This window comes from Puccinia triticina, chromosome 18A (genome assembly GCF_026914185.1).
Source record: "Puccinia triticina chromosome 18A, complete sequence".
In the NCBI taxonomy this organism is placed as follows: domain Eukaryota; kingdom Fungi; phylum Basidiomycota; class Pucciniomycetes; order Pucciniales; family Pucciniaceae; genus Puccinia; species Puccinia triticina.
The window spans coordinates 1,687,149-1,708,468 of NC_070575.1; the positions used below are offsets into that span (position 1 = coordinate 1,687,149).

Consider the following 21,320-nt stretch of genomic DNA (forward strand, 5'->3'; position numbering starts at 1 on the left):
ATAATCCTGCCCACAAACCAGTTGAGGTTTGTTTTTGTGCATCTTTTTTCTCCGCTCTCACCGCTATTTGCAGCAAAAAGCGGCTCAGCGGGCAAAAGCGCCGCAGCGCTCTGTGCTAGAACCGCTTTCTGCAGCGAAAAGCTGCTAAAAGCAAAGAAAAGCGCTCCCAGCCGCTGTGCCGCTTTCGCTGCGCTATTTTGCAGCGAAAGCGGAATAAAATCGCTGCGCTATTTAACAATGAAAATCCGTGCAGCGGGATTTTCGCTTCGCTGACGCTGAAAACAGCGTCTAGCCGCTGACGCTTTCGCTTTTTGGCGCCAGGAAAAGCGGATGGCCGCTGCGCTTCGCTATTTTGGCGCTTTTATCAGCGAAGCGCAGCGGTTGCGGTGTTGGTGCATGTCACAATGACTTGCAATAAGAAGGGCGCTGAGGGGCTTGGAGGATGGAGGTAGCCGAGCAAGATCTATGGGACCCCAATGAGTAGGCTAGTCAGAGCGAAGAGAATATCAATTGGCGACAAGTCGCATTAGATGACGTTGGTTGATGGGCGCCAAAAAAAAAAACTTACCAGCTAACAGCAACTCAAACAATCTCGCGCGACAGTTTAACCTCAAGTTGTTATGTGATTGTTTTGGATGAGTTGTTTTCTTGGTGGCGATAGGTGGCAATGGGGTTTGGAGTGTGTGTGCCAGCTTTGAAGTGTAGGCGCGGTGTGGAATGGCAGTCAGAGTCTCAGATTCGCGCGTGATTGAAGCGGGTTTCAATCGAGGGGATTTCCAACATCTCGCAGGGATTTTCAGGCCCCAATTATAAACACTTTTTTGAGATATTTTTGAAAGGTTTTTGAAAAGGGGCCTCAGGCCCCAATTATAAACACTTTTTTGAGATATTTTTGAAAAGTTTTTGAACTTGCCCAAAAAAGAAATTGAACTTTTTTTGAAATCTTTTTAATTTCAAAAATACTGCAGATGCACTCAAATACACCCAGGAGGTGTGTTTGAAGCATTTTTGAAAAAAAAAATGTTTTCATTTTGTTTTCAAAAACTTTTTGGTTCATTTCAAAAACTTTTCAAAAATATCTCAAAAAAGTGTTTATAATTGGGGCCTCAGTCCACAACTGGGCTCACGTGCACGCGCAAGCCCAGTCTAACACTGGCTGGTTGGAGGTTACATAGGTCCTTGTGTTAAGTTCGGGCTTCGATAAGCTCGACGAAGTTCAGGTCGCATGATTGACATCCGCATCCCTCCGTGTTGACTTCAGTGGAGGCCCGTGGGCGCCACTGCGCGCTCAAGCGGGCACCCACCAAGCGGGGTGCGCACTGGCGCCCGCCGCAGACAGACCGACCGTTCCCCGCTGGTCTTCGGTGGGTAACCACTGACAAACATTTTCGGGGAGGGGGAAGGCAAAAAAAAAAACGATTCGGGATCCAAATATCCAGAACCAGAACAGGAACAGCAAGAACAGGAACAGCAAGGATGTCAGATGCCGGCGATGATTACGGGAATGGCGGGTAAGTCTTCTGTTTCTCTCCACGTGTTCACGCGAAATGAAATTGGCTGATGATAGTTCAAATTGCTTGGGATTTCCGGTTGGGCTTTGCACCGTCTAGTGATATGGGTGAAATTCATGATCTCGTAGGATCAGAAGAGGACTACGGGGGCGAGGACGGGCGGGAATTAGAAGAAGACGTGAACGGAGACGTGAACGGACATCTCGAAGGCGGAGAAAATTCAGCAAATGCCCAGGGAGTTGTCCACAGTGGAATGCCGTTCGTGAATCAATCATCCCACTCGAAATAGACCTTTCTACGGAATCGCAAGTCGAAATCATCAATGTTGACATAGATTGATCATGTTTTCTTTGGAATCTCAGTGGAGAAGGTGCTTTAGCTGGACAACCCAATAAGGTTAGAACGACAACACCATATATGACTAAATACGAACGAGCTCGAATACTGGGCACTCGAGCCCTCCAAATCAGGTACGGTGTTAAGCTTCCGTATTCCGGCAGCTCTGTTGGGTGAAGCAAGCTGATTTTTCCCCGATTATTTGCTCGACCCCTTCTCGTTAGTATGAATGCACCAGTCTTAGTTCCTCTTGACGGTGAATCAGATCCGCTGGAGATCGCCATGAAAGAACTTAGTCAACGCAAAATCCCCCTGATAGTCCGTCGTTTTCTCCCCGATGGAAGCTATGAAGACTGGAGCGTCAGTGAATTGATCGCCGATTGAGACTGCTTAGTGTTGGGATTCTCGGCGGAATGAAACAATAACACCTTCTACCTGAAGGTGCTGCTCTACTCAAAACTGAAACGATATCGATGGCATAAAAAATCTCTCCCCAGTAGATACTGCTTCCTTTGTTTGTATGATACTTTTACTCAGACTACACCACTTGGCACTAACTTTGCTAAGTCCCTCCTCGGACGAGTGAAGCGACCTCCGCAGAGGGTCCCTGTGGGAAGGTGTCCCCCCTCCAATAGGGGGGGTTTACAATAGGATAAACAAATTAGAGTCAATTTTAAGGCATTTATCAACAACTTTTTAAAAATATGGCAAGATGTGCAGGATTGGGAGTCCCCTGAGAATCACAGCAACTTCATTTTTCAATAAATTGTTCATAAAGGCCCTAAAATGTCCAATTGGGAACCCCCCCCCTCCCCAATAGAGAGACTTGGTTAAGTTAGCTAAACCTTGATACTCAAAATGTATTTTGTTAGCTTAAAGCACGCCGACCATCGAAATTGGCAGACTTCAAAGTGGGGGGGGGGAGGGGGGTGTAATCCACTGCGGTCCTGACCCCTTTGTTGACTTGCTGGTTGGACAGCACCAATTTTGAGAAAGTGTGCGCCACTGGATGCCCACAATACCCCCAATCCCATGCACATGTGGGATGTGTGCCCACCCCAATGCTGAACTAAGCCTATTCAAGGAGAGTCCTAGTTATGGCCTGACAAGAACAGGATTTGTGCATCATTTTGTTGTTTTTTGACTTCAACATCCTGTAGCACCTACAACTGAGCACCTGAATAAAAAAAATCAAAATCAGGGAAGTGGAGCCTACCTTCTTGCCTATTACTTGTTAAGGGAAAAAGTGGTGATGCTTGCTACTTGACTACTTATATATCCTCTGAGGTATGAAAGATCTTGATGGGAAACTTGATTGAGATCACGCTAGTGAATTTATGTGAATTTAGCTTGTAACTCTGAGTGAGATCTGTGTTCTAGTTAGGATTGCCTGAGTGGCATGCTGAAACTGAGGAGGGAAAACATGCTCCTTATATAGTAAAATGTGAGTGATTTTTGCCGGTGGGGAAGTCAGTTGAGTGATTTATGCTGGTGTGACTTCTCCTGTGAGGGATTTTTGCTGCATGGAAGCTTCCATTGAGGGATTTTAGCTAGTGAGACATTGTGTGATCCAAAATGTGACTGATAATTTCATGTGACCATTCAGGGGGCACGTGTGTGCACCTGTATAAACTAAACCCTAACTATGTACTTGTACCTGATTACATACTATGTACTACCAAATATAATTCTATAGTATTTGATTATGTTCTATCAAAAAAAGATTAATCCCAAATAAATTTTGACTGAGTGGAGCTAGCCTAGTGGTTCAAGTGAGTGAGTAGGGGTTAAATGATCTAATTGTGCAACAATACATCCAAGAATATGCATCCTTCTCATACAGTGAACCAAGACTTTATGCAATTTTATATTTGAAACAGATTTGGCACACCACATCACTTATCCTGGTACACATTTAGAGATGGCCTCTCGCACCCGGGTACCCGCCTGAAATTTTGCAAATTCTCAACACCCTCACCGACACCCGGCACCTGAAGGATTTTCAACCGGAGGCAAGCGGAGCGGGCGGGAGAAAGATTGGCTTAGCCAATAGCAGACAAAGTCTGAGAAAAAGGACCGATGAAACTTACTTGAAGGGGCTAATGTGCCTTCGCAGATAAGACAGTGGGCGGGCTCAAGTGCGCACACAGGAACAGATGGTCAGAGCTGATTGCTTTGATTTCTTGGAGTCTAGCGGTTTTAAGTAGACTACATACAATATGGTTAACTTGTGGGCGCGGATTTAATCATAATGAAGGAGAAGAAAAAAAAAGAGCACATGCATGACAGACAAACAAGAAAAGGTGACATGTTTGTGTCAAGGAGGAGAAAGAAGATTGAGAAGAGGAAGAGCGAGAACGAGTGAAATTCCAACAGCACCTGCCGGCGTTTGCTTGGCGAGTATACTGGGTACCTGCTGGCGGGTACCGGGTGCAGGGGCGGGTACCTGCTCTGATATACTCACTGCCAGTGAGAAATGCCTCCCGGTCAGCAATACATACACTTGCTTACCAGGAGGGATTCCCACAGTCAGCAAGCTCATTGATGACCAGGAGGGAGTCCTCCCAGCCATCAATTATATTGATGACTGGGAGCAAGTCCTCCCAGCCATCAATTATATCAATGACCGGGAGGCAGTCCTCCCAGCCATCAATTATAATGATGACTGGGAGGGAATCCTCCCGGTCATTAATATACTCGCTGACCCGGGGATTCCTCCCAGAGTCCCAGGGGTGTACGTACCTCCTTGACCAGAGGGATCCCTCCGGTCAAAGAGGTGCACAAGCTTTTTGAAAGGAGGGACTCCTTGGGTCAAGGAGGTGTACACACCTCTGGGCGGAGGGATTGCTCCGCTTGAGGTAGTATGTACACCTCCCACCTCTTCAAAAGGAGAGATCCCTCCGATCCATCTGGCCCCCCAAGATGGGCAGGTACCCGTTTTTTCCTGCCCAAAAACTGAACACCTGCACCCGCACCCGGCACCCACCGGCGGGTGCTGAGCGGGTGTTCCGGGTACCTGGCTGAGCGGGTGTTCCAGGTACCTGCTGGCGGGTGCCAGGTACCCAAGTGCCATCTCTATACACATTCTTGAAGAGAGGCAGAATGGTTTATTTCTTACCAGGAGCATCCTTCATTTCTACAGCACATACAGTTCAAAGCATGGATGGTTTAGCATGCTAGATTGAAAGTAGGAAAGTTGTGGTGTGCAAAATTCAAAGCTCAATTAAGGGCTATAATTAATCCAGACAGGCCGCAGGCAGGAAGTGGGATCTCACCAACAGAGGCTAGGCAGGGGTTTAGAATTTGGGGTTATGAAACACCAGTTGACAGCGGGTGAGCGATGAGGAGAGCAAAGACTCCGATGAGCGAGCAGAAGCAAAAAGACTAACACCTATGAAACACCAGTTGACAGCGGGTGAGCAATGAGGAGAGCAAAGACTCCGATGAGCGAGCAGAAGCGAAAAGACTAATACCTGAACAAGGTATTAGAGTGACACGATAGGATGAGTTGTGTAAGGAAGAAGGAAAAGCGAAACAAGGAGTAACAAGGTTGACTAGCAATACATTAGAAATAGCGAAACCTAATGTATGATAGTCGGACTTGAGAGCAACCGGTTGAGCGATCTTCAAACCTAACCAAGCACCTTGAAGATCGTGTGACATCTTGCTTTTATCGTCACAGCCCCCCGTGCTCGATAGGTCATACTAGGAGTTATTGGAACAGTCAGCAACAGAGACGTTGAGAAGAGCGGCTCTGATTTTGATGGGAGTTAATGACTTGGTCAGAAAGTCGGTGACGTTTTTGCCGGTCGGAATGTAAGATAGAATGAAGGATTTTGTCTTGGAAATATGATGACGGAGACAATGATAGCAAACACCAATATGTCGAGTTTGCTGTTGATACACTGTATTTTTAAGTAAGGCGACGGCGCCTTGATTGTTGCAGTACATGGTGACGCGATTAGCAGGGATTTGAAGAAATGGTCGAAGCGAGTCGAGTAGCTGTTGAACCCAAAGAATGTCCTGACCGGTTTCTGAGCATGCACGATATTCCGCCTCCGTCGTAGACAAAGCCGGAGCGCCAAGATCCATCTTGTGACAACGCCAACCAACAAGGCCGTTATAAAGCACAGCGCTACCTGCGAAAGAGTATGCTTGTGCTGCTGTGGCATAGCTAGCGTCGGCGTAGGCGTGAAGAGTCAAAGGGGAAGGGGAAACAGCACCTAATTTTAAGCCGAAGTTTTTTGAGTGTTGAAGATAACGCATAACATGAAGAAAATGATTTTGATGTGTCTTTGAAGGCTTATTGAGGTACTGAGAAAGATAACTACAGGGGAATGCGAGATCTGGATGAGTGCATTGAACTAAATAGTTTAGCAGTCCCACAGCTCTCCTGTAGTTGAAGTAGGCGGCGGGTGGCGAGGGATCAATCGGACAAGTGGTAGCGTTGGTAGGAAGGGGAGAAGTGACTGGTCGGCAGTTCATCATTCCAAATTCTTCTAGGATCTCGTGAATGTACCGGTCTTGAGAAAGCGTGATTGTGTGATTGGCACGATTTCGAGTGACTCTCATGCCCAAGACCCATTTGCATTCTCCTAGATCTTCCATCTCGAATCATGCAGTGATTTTATTTTTGAAGAATTGAACATCTGATCCAACGATTACCAAATTGTCAACGTGAATGAAGACGCAGCAGAAGTTTGATTTGTCTTGATGCACAAAGAGACAAGGATTGACGCGCACATTTCACGTCCATCTGATGGATTTGAAGGTTGAAGACAGCACCAAGACCAAGAACTATTTGAAGTGTCGAAGGTCGTCCTGTCGGAGCAAAATTTGCGTCGTAGTCGATTCCCTCAATTTGTTGGAAACCACGTACACAGAGTCTTGCTTTGTATTTGAGCAGTTCTCCATCGGCGTCGAACTTTCGTTTGAAAACCCAGGTTGTATCCAAAGGTTTGCAGCCTGGAATAAGCGGAGCGACTACCCAGACCTCATGGCGCATAATGTTGTTCAGTTCAACTTCTACAGCCATTAACCAATGCTCTTCATCCAAACGACCAAGTATTTCACCGTAAGTCTTTGGGTCTTTGATCGAAGCTGGTTCACCAACCACAAGATTCGCTTGATGTCGCATAATGACAAGAGCTCGTGGACGACGAGTTTTATTCTCAATGATGTTCGAAGTGTCAATGGAAGAATTGATGTCTGAGGAGCTTCATCAAAAGCTGGAACGTACGTATAGCCTTTAACTGAGGATGTAGGTACGGTGGGTACAGGATTGACTGAGGAATCAACTTCAGCGATTGTTGGAGTAAAGCTTGGTGGTGAAGAAGTTGGTTGTCCAGATGGAGGAGGCGACAAGATTGGCGGAGAAGCGGAAAGGAAGGGAGTGGGGGAAGACAGAGGTGACGGCAGTCGAGGTTGATCAACCGGAGACAATTGCTCAGAAGTCTCTGTCGAAGTGACTTCAGATACATGTGTTGCATCGAAAGGAACCGAATCTAAATTTTGATCGATTCCGAAGTCAAATAATGTGGTATCTGAGAGAAAGCTGGAGGAAGAAGGAGTTAGAAGAGGGAAACAGGATGGTGAGAATTTGACGTGATGCGAGAAAACAATCTTAGAGTTAGACGGCACCCACAATTTGTATGTGTGATGATGCTTGTCATAACCCAAGAAGATTGCTTCCGTTCCGGAAGGCGAGAATTTTGATACTCGAGTGTTTTTCTCTAAGTAGACCACAGCACAGCAACCAAAAGGAACAAGTCGTGATAAATCGGGAGTCTTTCCATGCCAAAATTCATAAGGCAAAAGAAATTTTAAAGAACTATCAGGCGACCGATTTTCAAGATAGACCGAGGTGGAAACTGCTTCGCCCCACCACGACAAGGGTAAACCAGAAGTGGCTAAAAGTGTACGAGCTTTTTCGATCATGGTCCTGTTGCCTCGCTTGGAGAAGGGATTTTGTTGAGGAGTATAAGGAGCGGAAGTGAGATGTTGAATTCCCTTTTCTGCATAGAGTGATTGGAAGCTTGAATTGACAAATTCGCCCCCATTATCTGAAACGACGGAGACGAGTTTGTTTCCAGTGAAGGTTTCAGCTTGATTAAGAAAACTTACAAATGTTGAAAACGTGTCGGACTTACGGCGCAAAGGAAAGATGAAGCAAAATTTGCTATAGCCATCGACAATCTTTAGGAAATAGAGATTTCCGCCACAAGAAGGGGGAGTCATTGGACCACACAAATCCATGTGTATGCAGTCAAGTGTTTTGAAGACTGATGGGAATGAACCGGAAAATGGAGTTCTGTGCATCTTTGAGACATTGCAGACTGGACATTCTATGGTGTCAAAGGCTACATTTGGAAAAGCCTTCTTTAGGTAGGGTAGACTTGGATGTCCAAGAGCGCGATGAAGTTCCAAAGCCGATTGAGACGGACTAGAGGATACGTTTAGAGCCTTGAGGGTGTTCATCTTGATGAGTAAAACATTGTCGGTGGTAGATCCAGAACATAAAAGATGATTTTTGTGTGGACATTCAAAAGAAGATCCATTGAGAGTAGAAATAATGGAATAACCTTGTCGAATATAGTAAGATTGAGGAATCAAAGAGTTCGAGAGCTCAGGCACAAAGAAAGCCTCAGTGATGGAGATTGGGCCGGTCAACACATGAATAACAGCAGATCCAACGCCAAGAATCGGAATGGAGGCTCCGTTTGCTCCGTAAACTGATGAAGCGATTGGAGTGAATGTTGTGAAGTAATCCCGATATTTAAGGTAATGTCCAGAAGCACCAGTGTCAATAGCATCTGAAACACCGGAATTGACGCTGAGAAGAGCTCGATTAGAAACATTCGTGTTTGAGTTGACCCGATCTATTGCGGCTTGGTGGTAAGCTATGGCCTTATCCGGATGAAGTTGATGGCATTCATCCTTGGTATGCGAAGTATCCGGATTGTGAACTCCAGATCGACAAGTAGGTCGACGGGATTTGTTCTTTTGAGATAATCCTTGAAATGCCAAAGGTTTGGCTTTTGAGGATTGCTGATTTTGATATACAGCCAAAGCTGTTGCTGCTGCAGTCACTTGAGCAGCGGCTTCACGTTGACGTCGGAGTTCTGTTTCCAAGTCGGTTAAGAACTGAGTCATAGTGATATCAGGTTGAATGCCGTTAACTTTCTTCATGCTTGAAAATTGAAAGGCGCGGAAAGTGGTGTAAGAGAAAGGAAGTCGTTTAAGGACAAAGAAGATCCAGACAAGTTTGAGACTTTTAATGTTGAAGTCTTCAGTACTGACTTCAATCATAAGCTGAAAAATTGTTTGAAATTCATCGATGTTTTCAGCCATGGTGTCTTCAGGAAAGGTGAAATCATGTAGCTTGTCCATGAGATTGGCCGAATTTTCAATAGAAATTTCAGCGTAGTGGTCTTGAATTGAATCCCATAAAGCGACTGGATCATATACGTCCAGATTTGGAACAAAACGAACGGCCTCAACCCGAGAAAGATGGAGTCGAATATAGTTGGTGACTTGTTTGACTTTGTGTTAATAATTGGGTCGAGAAATCAAGGCAGCAGTGTGAGTCTTGAGAAATTTATCGAGACCCAGGAAACCTAGAGCGCATCGAATGTCGTAACGCCAGGTTGTAAAGTTAGAATGATTAAGTTTCTCGGTGCACAGTTTGATTCCTGTTGGACCGGATCCACTAGAGAGAGAGGATTCAGCAGCCATGATGCCCGGAACAAGATCTTCTGGATGAAAAGTTGAAGTTGAATTTTTGGATGACAATGATGGAGCTGAAGATCTGATATTGGGTTTTACTTCTTGCTCAAAAGAAGTACTGGATGATGGATTGTCTGAAGAAACAGGTCGAGGAGTTGCTTTGGGTGAATATAGCCGGAAGTCTCCAGGAAGTTTTGGACGTTCCGCCAGGATAGAAGTCTATTCTACTTTTAGCACCTCGTCGTGAATCTCTGTATCTGACCTCTGCTCAATGAGCTGGGCTCATAACCTATGAAACACCAGTTGACAGCGGGTGAGCGATGAGGAGAGCAAAGACTCCAATGAGCGAGCAGAAGCGAAAAGACTAATACCTATGAAACACCAGTTGACAGCGGGTGAGCGATGAGGAGAGCAAAGACTCCGATGAGCAAGCAGAAGCGAAAAGACTAATACCTGAACAAGGTATTAGAGTGACACGATAGGATGAGTTGTGTATATTGCTTATCGAGTAAAGAAAAGATAAAAGAAAGAAACTAGAACCGAACCTATGAAACACCAGTTGACAGCGGGTGAGCAATGAGGAGAGCAAAGACTCCGATGAGCGAGCAGAAGCGAAAAGACTAATACCTGAACGAGGTATTAGAGTGACACGATAGGATGAGTTGTGTAAGGAAGAAGGAAAAGCAAAACAAGGAGTAACAAGGTTGACTAGCGATACATTAGAAATAGCAAAACCTAATGTATGATAGTCGGACTTGAGAGCAACCGGTTGAGCGATCTTCAAACCTAACCAAGCACCTTGAAGATTGTGTGACATCTTGCTTTTATTGTCACAGGGGTAAGAGAAGTTGGAAATTAATCAACAGCAAGCCGCGGAGGCATGCAGATTTTTGGTGTGAAAGCAGAGCTTAGAAGATCATGATGGTGTGTGTGCACATGAGAGCAGAGTTTGAACAATGGTGTGTGTGTGATGTAATGTTTATCTCATACTAATTTGCTACTAGATTGTTCTTTTTTATGGTGGGGGAGGACTTAGTTTCTCTATATTTTATCATTTGCCAACTGCTCCTCCTCTCCAGGTGATTTAATATCTGGTATAAATACACCAGTCCAAGCCGTCTCCAATCATCCATCTTCTGCACACATTTCCGGGCCGACCTTTGCTGCAGCCGCAGTTACTACGGTCGTCCCGTAGGCCTCTATGGTCCCTACCAGATGGTAGGTTTTCATAGGAGCCGGTGTCTGGGTCTCAGCGGAGAGCCTAGAGCCTACTGGATCACTTCTACCCGCAAGATGCCTTCTTGTAAAGGAAGAGTATCTCAGGTGAGAACCAAAGTATCTCCGTGACTCTCCTCCTGAAGCAGAGAGGAATGTATGTGGAGTGGCTGCTATAGCCAATGGGGAGAAGGGGTTTGGGCTACACCCAAGCTACCCCCTGCCCCCCCCCCCCCCCCCCCCCCCCCCCCTCTCTCTGCAGGGGAACACAGGGTGGGTGGGAGGTATTGAAAAATTGTAGTCGCGGCGTGGTGAGCTGTGACGGAGAGACCGAGGTGACGAACTATGATGGAGAGGTAGCGGAGAGAGAAGATAGCTGGGAAACACCGGAAGGGCAGGAGGAGTCAGGGGGATGGATTATGAGGGGACTCGTGGTGCGCGCATGGGCTCGGTCTTAATCCTAATCACTCCTCAGCGGGTTCTGACTCCTTTGGTCCGGTCCAGGTGTCCTCATTTGCGTGCTTGGACCTGGGTGACCTCCCCCTGCGGGTCCGGTCACCGTCTAGGAAAATGAAATGGTTCTTTGTACTTGTGATGGAGCTGTGAAAGGGCCCTCCAGTGATATGTCATCCTAATGTACGCGCGGACACAAAGGTGACATTGGCAAAGTGGAAAGCAGCTCACATGCATGTGCATAGAGACATTGGAAAAAAAAAAAAAAAAAAAAGCAAAAAAAAACTTCCAAGCTCATATGTGTTAAGAAGCCAGGATGTTCAGCTGAAATCTGGTACCACACACCTCCAAGCTTGACTTGAGCTTGACTTTAATCATATTTTCACCCTACTTTCATCATTTTTGTCTCAATTCTAGATGATACTGGCCTTTTTTAGGGAAATATCCCAAGTCAGATGGGACTTTCACGTCATTCTAACAGGGCTGTACATGTTGTTGATCTGCAGGAGGCCCAAACTGTGATTTGTAACAACCTTACACGCGTGCACATGAGGGTTAAATTAGCAAAGTGAGAACAATGACCACCTTCATGTGCATGTAAATAATATGAATTGAACCCCAAGAATTCATCTCAATCAACAAACAGTTCAAATTGAATTATGATTTGATTGTGAACATTGTGTCTTAGTGGTTTCAACTGCGTTCCAGACTCAGTTGAGTTCCAGTTGAATTCTGCATGAATTCTGGATGATTTATGCATGAATCCAGGCTCAGTTTCAGATCATTTGTGGATTAGTTCCAGAATTTTCATTACTTCTTACAGCAAAGGGTAGTTGTGTTAAATTGTGTTATCCACACAATTTGGGTAACATAACTACCCTTGTTACCCGGGGCTCCCTTTTACTTTACTAATAACAGGCTAATTCTAAGCCCTGCGCGTAACATAACGGGCCTCTTCTTCGAACACAATAACAGACCATTTAAGGCTGGTTTAGCCTCAATACTTGCTTGTTATCAGGGGCCCTGTGTGAACCAATAATGTAACAAACATAAAAAGAAGGGCCATACTGTGGTGTGATAAAGTAATTGCACCACCATTACACAAAACATGTAGATCACAACAAAAATTCTGTTACATTAACATTATCTAAGCATTACGTGTAACGTAACTACCCTTTGTTGCTTCTTACGCTAATTTTACCAAAGGCACCCAGCACAGTTACAGAAAAAGGGTACAGTATGGCACTTTCTAGTCAAATTCTCCCCTGGTGATATCTATGTACCTTTTCTCTTTCTAATTGCCTGCCTGTGTGGTCATCAATTCTGGAACACATGTCAAATTGACCACGGATCAATCAGTGCGGAGTGCGGATTTTGCAGAGCGCAGACAACTCAGAACGGAGCGCACAACTGAAGGCGGCGGCGCGCGGAGCTTGATGGCAGAACTGGACTCAAACTGAGCAGGCCAGCGCGGACTGACTAGCAGAGGTGGTGATTGGGGGAAGCCGTGGCAGCCAAAGCAAGCTATGTCAGCGGGCGTAGCTGGAGCGGAGGCGGTGTGTGGGATACTGACATCATAGGCTAGACAGGGGGCGTGGAAGCTAGGAAGAGGAGTTTGACGGCGGTTGAAGGCAAGCAGTGGAGATGACGGGAGTTAGTGTGAGAGCGGAGCTTGGCGGATGACGTGTGTGCGCGTGTATAGCACTTGGCGGATGACAAGTATGCACATGTGAACGGAGTTGGCGGATGGCGTGCGTGGGAGCAGCGGTGGGTAGTTACGTTACCAATAAAGGTAACGTAACAGTTTTTAAGCCGTTATCGTTACAGCTACTTGTAACGGTGGTGCGCTACGTTATCGCGCCACTGCTCGCACCATTTTTTTCTGCTTGTTACATTATTGGGGCCCGCGGCGCGCCAGATAATGAGCTGATTTCAGCTCCAAAACAGCCCTTGAGGGCTAGCTATTGCGTTATCCAAGCAATAACGTAGCGGAACGGCGTCGGAAAAAGACCCGTTACGCTAACCATATGGCGCTTAAAAGGCCCGTTACTCGTAATGTAATGGGGCGCGGTGGATAACAGAGGTAGTTACGTTACACAAATAGCGCGGATAACACAACGTAACGTAACTACCCACCGTTGGTGGGAGGCAGGCAGAGGATATCTTTTAGTTCTCTTTCTTCTTCTCTATAAACAATGGTGGGCGAGGCAGGATTCAGAAGGATACTCCCCACAGACTATCTTTTGCCGTTTTTACTTACTTTGTGGACTGTTGTGCTTCTTTTACTTTGCAAAAGTTGCAGAGTGGAGTTTTACATTGCGGAATTGCTTTATATGTGTTACGGTTGTGCTTGCTTTATGGTTGTTTCTTGCGTTTTGTGGAGTTATCTTCTTCATGTGACAGAGTTTTATTGTTACAATTTAGGTTTTCAGAGCTTTGCTATTTTACATGCTTTACTTTATTTACCCCGCTCAGAGCCCTACAACATTGGTGGAGCTGCAGAGCAGAGTTCTCCAGATCACCCAACTTTAACCGGGAATCATCTTGGAGCGGCAGTGGCCTGTCAATTCTACGCAGTGACCACTTTCTTCCTCTCCACCAACTATTCCTAGCCTGGCAGATAGAAGCTACAGTACAATCATTAGATCTTTGGCTGGGGGTGTTTAGTCTCCATCCTTGTGGCTATATTGAATCACCAGAAGAGAGATCATTTCAGGTTTCTATTTTATTACACTAGCCCAGCAGGCCAGGCTTCTGTTCTATAATACAAGCCTGGATACCAAATTTTGGTCCTGGGGACCACATCAGGAAATCAAAATTCAGTCTTCCCAGCACCCGCTACTTTTGGGAGTTGGGATTATGATTTTTGGGAGTCAATCAATCAAGCCCCTTTATAATATCACATTGGGGGTCCTGAAAGTTACAACATACCAACATATGACATGACAACATGAAGCTTTATTTTCAGGGACTGTAACACGCTGTCAAATTTTTCTTGAAAGGGATTGAGCAAGAGTAAGTTCCCTACAGTCCATGCAGGCAGAAAGTGGGGACCCAGACTTATGAATATCCCTCCAAGGGGGGCCCAAAGGGCCCTCCGCAGGAGGGACTTACACCTAAGCGGTGAAAGCTGGGGTGGCAGGAACAGAAAATCTGCCTCAATGCCAGGTCTTCATTTTTGAATCAGGTTTAAACCCCCACCTCAAAGGTTTCCTGCATGGTGTGTTGGATCAAATGATACCTAAGAAGCATGGCTTCATTCCTATCCTTTCCCCATTCCTTCAGCCCTACATTCTTACTTGTCTGGGTGCTTCAAAGGCAAAAATGATTGAGGAATGCACTGGAAACCTGAGAGATCATAAACTCAGACACTCAAGTACTGACAGTTGAATGAGGTCAATGTACAAAGCAAGATTAGCTAAGAAAACTGAACATGATGTGTCACCAATCTGTCTAACCTTGAAGGTAAAAAAAGGATTCAAGCCTATCCAAGGGCACTTTATAGATTTACTCAACCCTCCACCTAAGAAGGGAGTTGGATGATTTACTGCTCCGATTACAGGTTGAAGAAATTGGATAATAAATTTTTTGAAAATGTGGTCCTCTCCGCAACATGGAGATCTTTCATTTGGTCAAAAAAAAAGGAAAGAATTTGCTAAGTTGAGGGAGGGACTGGCAGATTACTGAAAATTTTGGGAATTTGGCAAAAAATCAAGTTCCTCCTGTGCCAACATTCACCGCTTGCTGCACGCGACCTCCTCGGAGGGACTGCGTTAAGTTTGAGACCGGTGTATGCGCAGGACAGAGGCCCGCGCCGCGCGTGAGCCACCCTCGATTATACCACCGGGTCGAGAGATAGAGCAGAGCAGCCTGCTCGCATCCTCAATGGCCCAAGACCGATTCTCGTTATCCATTCTATCCTTGGCTCAGAAGTTGCTAACACGATCCTTGAAATTTCTTTGTAGTATCTGCCTTCAGTAACGTCGACACATGATACTAGATACACCGCCGAACCCACCGCTACCGCTCCCTCCCTCCAACCTTCGCCTTCTCATCTTTCAAAATTCCCCCGTCCCTGATTCAGAACAAATCGAAATCCACCATACCCTAAGCTTGCCTGTGATTTTCTGCTTGGTTTCTAGGCCTTTTCCCCCAACCCCTGTTGCTGATTCGAATCCTGGGAATCGTCGAACTGACGTCTTGAAGAAGTCCAAGACCAAATATCAACTGCTCACACGTCTTGCACACAGGTATTCCTGGAAACTATGGGTTCTAGAATGCCTAAATCGATCATAGGGACAGCCTGATCACGATACCCCCATGCAATTGTGGGTGGAACCACCTGGAACGCTTCCCAGTGTGATTCAAAGGTGTTTGGGCTGGCCCGTGGTGTATCCTTCAGCAAACCAACCTTTTTGAACCTGCAATGTCTCCGCCTTGCTTTCTTTCACCAGTATCCCAAGTTGGCTGCCAAAAACCCTAACGTTCCACCTGCGATAGTTGTTCAATCACTCGACGCCCAATCTGCCGAGGCAGGGTTAATATTTCTAGAGCCAACAGTCGATGAATCGGGCCAGGACCCAAAAACTCGTGCTCATGCTTATTATAAGAGGCTCCATCCCTCCGACGCAAACCCCAAGGAGTCTTTTTCGAGATTACTTAAGGATTCTTCTTTGGCCAGAGTCAGCCAACACCTTGACGATCTCCACGAGGCTTTCCAGGAACTGAAGGTTGGCCGCGCGAACTGTCGGTCGCTCTGGGATATGCTCATTTGCTGCGAAACATCCGTCAAACGATTTGTGATGGTGTTACACCTAGACAAACAGCCCGATCTGAAAGAGTGATTCATCCGCCTTGCTTTTTTTCACCAGTATCCAAAGTTGGCTGTCGAAAACCACAATGTTCCACCTGTGACAGTCGTTCAATCACTCGATGCCCAATCCGCCGAGGCAGGGTTAGTATTTCTAAAGCCTGCAGTCAATGAGTCGGGCCAGGACCCGGAAACTCGTGCTCATGCTTATTATAAAAGGCTCCATCCCTACGACGCAAACCCCGAGGAGTTTTTTTCGAGATTACTTGAGGATTCTTCTTCGGCCAGAGTCAGCCAACACCTTGGCAATCTCCACGAGGCTTTCCAGGAACTTGAAGTGAAGGTTGGCCGCGACACCTGTCGGCCGCTCTGGGATATGCTCATTCGCCGCGAAACATCCGTCAAACGATTTGTGATGGTGTTAAACCTAGACAACCAGCCCGATCTGAAAGAGCGATTCATCCGCCTTGCTTTTTTCACATGGACCAGACCATGTTCCTGCTCGGTATCGACGGACCTGGATCATGATATCATTCGCTGATCTACCGTCGCCAAAACTGGCGCCGCTGAAGCGGCTCTCAAAAGCGGCGGCTTCGGTACCTTCTTCTCGTCCATTGATGTCCAGGTGGTCATCAGATGTTTGGTGAGAATGTAGTCGCTAGCTTTCTGGCTTTCTTGAATCTTCTCCCAGATATGGGCCCTCTCCGCTTCCACATCCACGGTGACAACGGGCGGGGAGTTAGTGGAAGATACGATGGTGGTCACTTGATCTTTAGTAAAATTGGGGATGGCTATGATGGACGCCAAATCGGATGCGCCCGGCGCTTTTTGAATTTCTGTGCCGGCTGCAACGGCTGATGACTTGTCGATTGCTAAAGAGACGACCTCGTCACCTTCTTCTCCTGACAGGAATTCCTCTTCGACTCCTGCAGTCGTAGGCCCAGTGACGGTTGAAGGCGTCGATGAGGCCATCCCTGCCGCCGCTGGAACTTCGGCACGTCGAGTAGTATCACTCCTCTTGGCAGCAACTCCAGCTCGAGTCTGAACGTTCTTTTCGACCATGTTTAAACTATATCAAAGGCTAAATTCAGTTTACATCAACGCATCCTCTTGGTAGATAGATGGCTTACTGACGAGGGACGTTCGTAGCAATGAACTCTCGATTGAAAAAAGAAAAAGGAAGGAATTATTCCCAAAAAGTCTCCGTCCTAAACATCTGTCCTAAACTTCAAGCGTGACGAGCGTGATATGGTCAGTTGCGCGAATGATCCGCTGGAAGTGCAAGCGTGGTTAAAGCTCACCGGAGCCGGTGATTATGTTGAATTCAAAACAAGGTAAGATTGGTAACTGGGTGAACGATCTGCGACCGAGAAGCGTAATGTATCTGCGAGTCAAGCGTAAATGATCCTGGATTGAACGTGCCTGTAGAAAGGTACAGAACGGTATTGCAGTATCAGTGCCTCTGGAAAGGTAATTTGATACCAACTTAATAAGGTTTAACGGTAGCTTCGACGCCAACTAAGATAGTTGCGGAGGAGGTAAGAATTGACGTTCGACCTGTACGCCGACCTAAGACAAATTCGCACTGATGATAGGGACACCTCTGAGGGCTGACGCTCGACTTCGACACGAACTTAGACGGTTGTGGATGAGATAATGATGCGGCTGACGCTCGACTTCGACACGAACTTAGATAGTTGTGGAGGAGATAATAATGACGCTTTACTTCGCCGACTTAAGATAGCTGTGCAGGAGGTGACGAAAAAATTGAGGAAAACGCCCAAGATGGGGGGTGCCTCTGAGATCAAGGATGGGGAGAGATTGCGAGCACGTTTTGTTCTATAATACCAGCCTGGATACCAAATTTTGGTCCTGGGGACCACATCAGGAAATCAAAATTCAGTCTTCCCAGCACCCGCTACTTTTGGGAGTTGGGATTATGATTTTTGGGAGTCAATCAATCAAGCCCCTTTATAATATCACATTGGGGGTTCTGAAAGTTACAACATACCGACATATGCCATGACAACATAAAGCTTTATTTTCAGGGACTGTAACACGCTGTCAAATTTTTCCCTGCAAAACAGGTGTTATGGCAGTATGCCACAATATTGTGAGAATTCAAGAAGCTAAGAGTTATTTTCATTAGGTTCCGTTTATCAAATCGCTACAAGAGAGTTCTAAGGAGATAGACAAGTTTGGCTCTTACCTAAGAGCAGAGGTTATGACACTGAGAGTTACGTTTGAGGGAGGTGTGAACTGGGAGAAGATCAAGAGAACAGTGAAGAGAGGACAAAAAGAAGAGAATAATCGACAACGCGGGACGAGGACGTCGCGGTGCAAACGTGGAGGATAAAAAAAAAAACAAGTGAAGAAAGGCTGCAGGTGCGATGAGATAAGCGGATAGTGGAAAAACAAGCTGTTGGGAAGATGGCAAAAAGAAGAGCTGATCGAGTTTGTGAAAGGCTGTTTGTTTTGGTAAGCGGAGATGAGGATGAAGTTAATTTGATGGGCACACCGTATGCGGGGCTTTTATAGACAAAAGCTTACGGGTTTCTTTTTGCCGAAGCAAGTGGTGGACCTTCTCACTGAGCGTGCTCAGGGTTCATGGCTGATTGGTTGCACCGGACCAGGCTGGTTGCCATGAGTCCAGGTTGTACGTCGCTAGCCAAAGCTACGGTAGGGAAAACAAGCACAAGGCGTAAGCACAACCGGTCTGGTTTGGAACAACAGACAGGGTTCTTTGCCCGTTTTGGTTTTTGCTTACAGTTTAAGAAATCCGTTGTGGATTCTGTCACAATCTGACAAATATGATACGTTTTTATGTTTTTAACTTTGAGAACCCTGCCAGCTAACAGATGAATAATGGATGATGCAATATTTATAATCAGACTATGATCCCAATTTATGTAGTACAGCTGGCCCTCACTGTCACCAGGCAATTTCAAAATTCTGAAACATTTTCTCTCGAGGTAATGGAGCACTCGACTGCGATGATGGCAGTTGTGACTCGTGGCGACGTTTGCATCAAGTAGGAAACCTCCTGATGCCAGCCTAGAATGTATGGTTGTTTTGTCACAGGGACATTGATCATGGTCAGTAAGGCCCTGCATCAAATACAACATATCTTTTTTTGTTACTGCGCAAAAACTTGACACGCACGCTAGTGATTTTACCCGTCCGCATGCTCCATGTTTTGTAATCATGATGGCTATTCTCGTGAAACTCGCAATGACAAATAACCCTTACAAAATGAGCACCTCCCTCCTCTCGCCACGTTTGCCACCTCTGATGAACTAATCTACCAAAATTCTGAAGAGCGTGGAACCACGACTCTCCGTCAGGAAAATGGCTACGACTTTGAACATTGAAATCTTGCTTAAGTGGAACATCTTCTTCTGTTTTTTCCTAATTTTGGGACTTATGTTATCCTCGGCCTCCGCGAGGCCGCCAGTACTCGCCAGAGTTACATCCAAACCCTCAGCACTCAAGATAGAACCTAATCCAGTAATTAGACAGACAGCAGCGCTTTCAAGAGAAGGCGTATCCAGCCATACAAGCCCTCCAACGCGAGATCACTCTCCAACTCTCACAGATATATCATCTAGTCCGCTCAGTTCGGGAAGAAAAAAAGAAATTATGATGTCTATGAACCCATTGCCAACGAGAATTCCGAAATCTGCTAGTAATTCGAAGGAGGCAACAAACAGTCATTGGTTGAAGGTAACCCAGAATCGACATAAACTGATGATGCTCGCCCGATCGTCTGCTTCACAGAAACCAAAAGCATCATCTTATTCCGCTGAAGAAATGATGGCCTTTTGGTCTAAGCAAGCGAAGTTAAACCCGAAACTCACAAGACCCAAAGACGAATTCTCGAAAAAGGAGCCATCAAACCAGTCCCAAGCCAGCAGGGATCAAAAGTTCAAATCACCTCAGGATTCCGACGTAGGACCCTCCGTTCGCTCGAATTATTATCCGAACACACCGCAATCTATGGCCAAAGTGCCTGAGAACCATGCAATGGAACAGAAACAAGAGGAACCGAGTTCACCATTTCCCATTCCATTCTCACGAAGGCCTCCTAAAATCACCAAGGAGCTTCCTGCGAGCCATTGGTTAAAAGTATGCCGGAATAGACACAGGCTTAAGTTTTTGAATCAATCTTCCCCATCACAAGCCAGAGAATCATCTCTTGAGGAACAGATCACTTCCTTTTGGTCAAATCTAGCTAAATCAACCAAACCAATCACAGCAACCCAGGAAGAACTATCGAGGAACGAGTCAAAAACTCCAATCGGTAGGGATGAAAAGCTCAAATCAATCCAAGATCCAGATGTAGGACCCTCTAATTGTTCAAATTATTCTCACAATTCACCGGGAGCTCCATTCCAAATTTCTGAAGGCGATCTGTTGGATAGAAAGCAGAAAGGGCCGTGTACGCTGATGGATGCGACTCTTGTACAGCTTCCGGGGAAAAACTGCGAGCACTCTTCCACAAATTTGTCTGGGCTCCCAGCACAAGGGAGTTCGGAATTACCAGTAAACATGATTCAATTTCAAGCTTCACCCGTGATTTCCCCGAGGATCTCTGGGGAGGGTATGATGTCAACATCTGAAACTTCTTCTTCTTCAGCACCGCCAGATCGTTCAACATTGACCAGTTCAGAAAAAAGTCAAATTGCAAGGATGCAATGGCGCAAAACTGTTACCAAGGTCAAGACATTGAATTCATGGGGGTTTTTCTATAGACAAACCGTGAAAGCGGACGTTTATGTTTTTAAGGTGGCAGACTGGTTTGAGAAAGTAGATGCCATTCTCAAACAGATCCAAGACTTTTTTGAAGGGTGGGCAGAATTCGAAAGCCTTACAGAAGTGGTACAAATGTATCTTAATGCACGAGACCGTCACCAGCTGGATCCATTTGCTATAAGACGTTTTTGGATATAAATTTCTGCCGATGAATTCGAACATTTTCATCCTTCTTCAAACTGTAGATGCATATACATTTTGATTTTGGAGTGAAAATTTGAGAAATCAATGCTTTTATTTCATCCATTCATCAATGGAGGACTTCCCGCACCATTGATCTGCAGCCCCCTGCAGAACCAGATCTGCGGCCAGAAAACCGTTGTTCTTTGGGGCTGCAGATCTGGTACTGCAGGGTATGTAGATCGCGGCGGGAAATCCGCCACTGTCAGAATGTATTTCTGAAATGTCATTTCTGAAGTTATACACAACAACTCCAACTTCATCATCTGTTATCCAAT

General features: G+C 45.9%; 4 protein-coding genes across 4 annotated transcripts; 3 read left to right on the top strand and 1 right to left on the bottom strand.

The window, feature by feature from the left end:
* Positions 1-1,476: 1,476 nt before the first annotated feature.
* Positions 1,477-2,231, top strand: PtA15_18A216 (uncharacterized protein; the record flags this gene model as incomplete). The annotated part of the gene is made up of 4 exons (XM_053164733.1): positions 1,477-1,511; positions 1,611-1,769; positions 1,874-1,981; positions 2,072-2,231. The coding sequence occupies 4 exons, from the start codon at positions 1,477-1,479 to the stop codon at positions 2,229-2,231; spliced, it is 462 nt and encodes a 153-aa protein (XP_053028713.1).
* A 13,329-nt stretch (positions 2,232-15,560) lies between these two features.
* On the top strand, positions 15,561-16,499 carry PtA15_18A217 (uncharacterized protein; the record flags this gene model as incomplete). The annotated part of the gene is made up of 4 exons (XM_053164734.1): positions 15,561-15,599; positions 15,695-16,039; positions 16,112-16,393; positions 16,482-16,499. 4 exons carry the CDS (start codon positions 15,561-15,563, stop codon positions 16,497-16,499), a joined length of 684 nt encoding a protein of 227 aa, XP_053028714.1.
* Positions 16,500-16,572: 73 nt separating this feature from the next.
* On the bottom strand, positions 16,573-17,112 carry PtA15_18A218 (uncharacterized protein; the record flags this gene model as incomplete). Its single annotated transcript, XM_053164735.1, has 1 exon — positions 16,573-17,112. The coding sequence occupies one exon, from the start codon at positions 17,110-17,112 to the stop codon at positions 16,573-16,575; it is 540 nt and encodes a 179-aa protein (XP_053028715.1).
* Positions 17,113-19,797: 2,685 nt separating this feature from the next.
* On the top strand, positions 19,798-20,392 carry PtA15_18A219 (uncharacterized protein; the record flags this gene model as incomplete). The annotated part of the gene is made up of 2 exons (XM_053164736.1): positions 19,798-20,175; positions 20,282-20,392. The coding sequence occupies 2 exons, from the start codon at positions 19,798-19,800 to the stop codon at positions 20,390-20,392; spliced, it is 489 nt and encodes a 162-aa protein (XP_053028716.1).
* Positions 20,393-21,320: the final 928 nt, after the last annotated feature.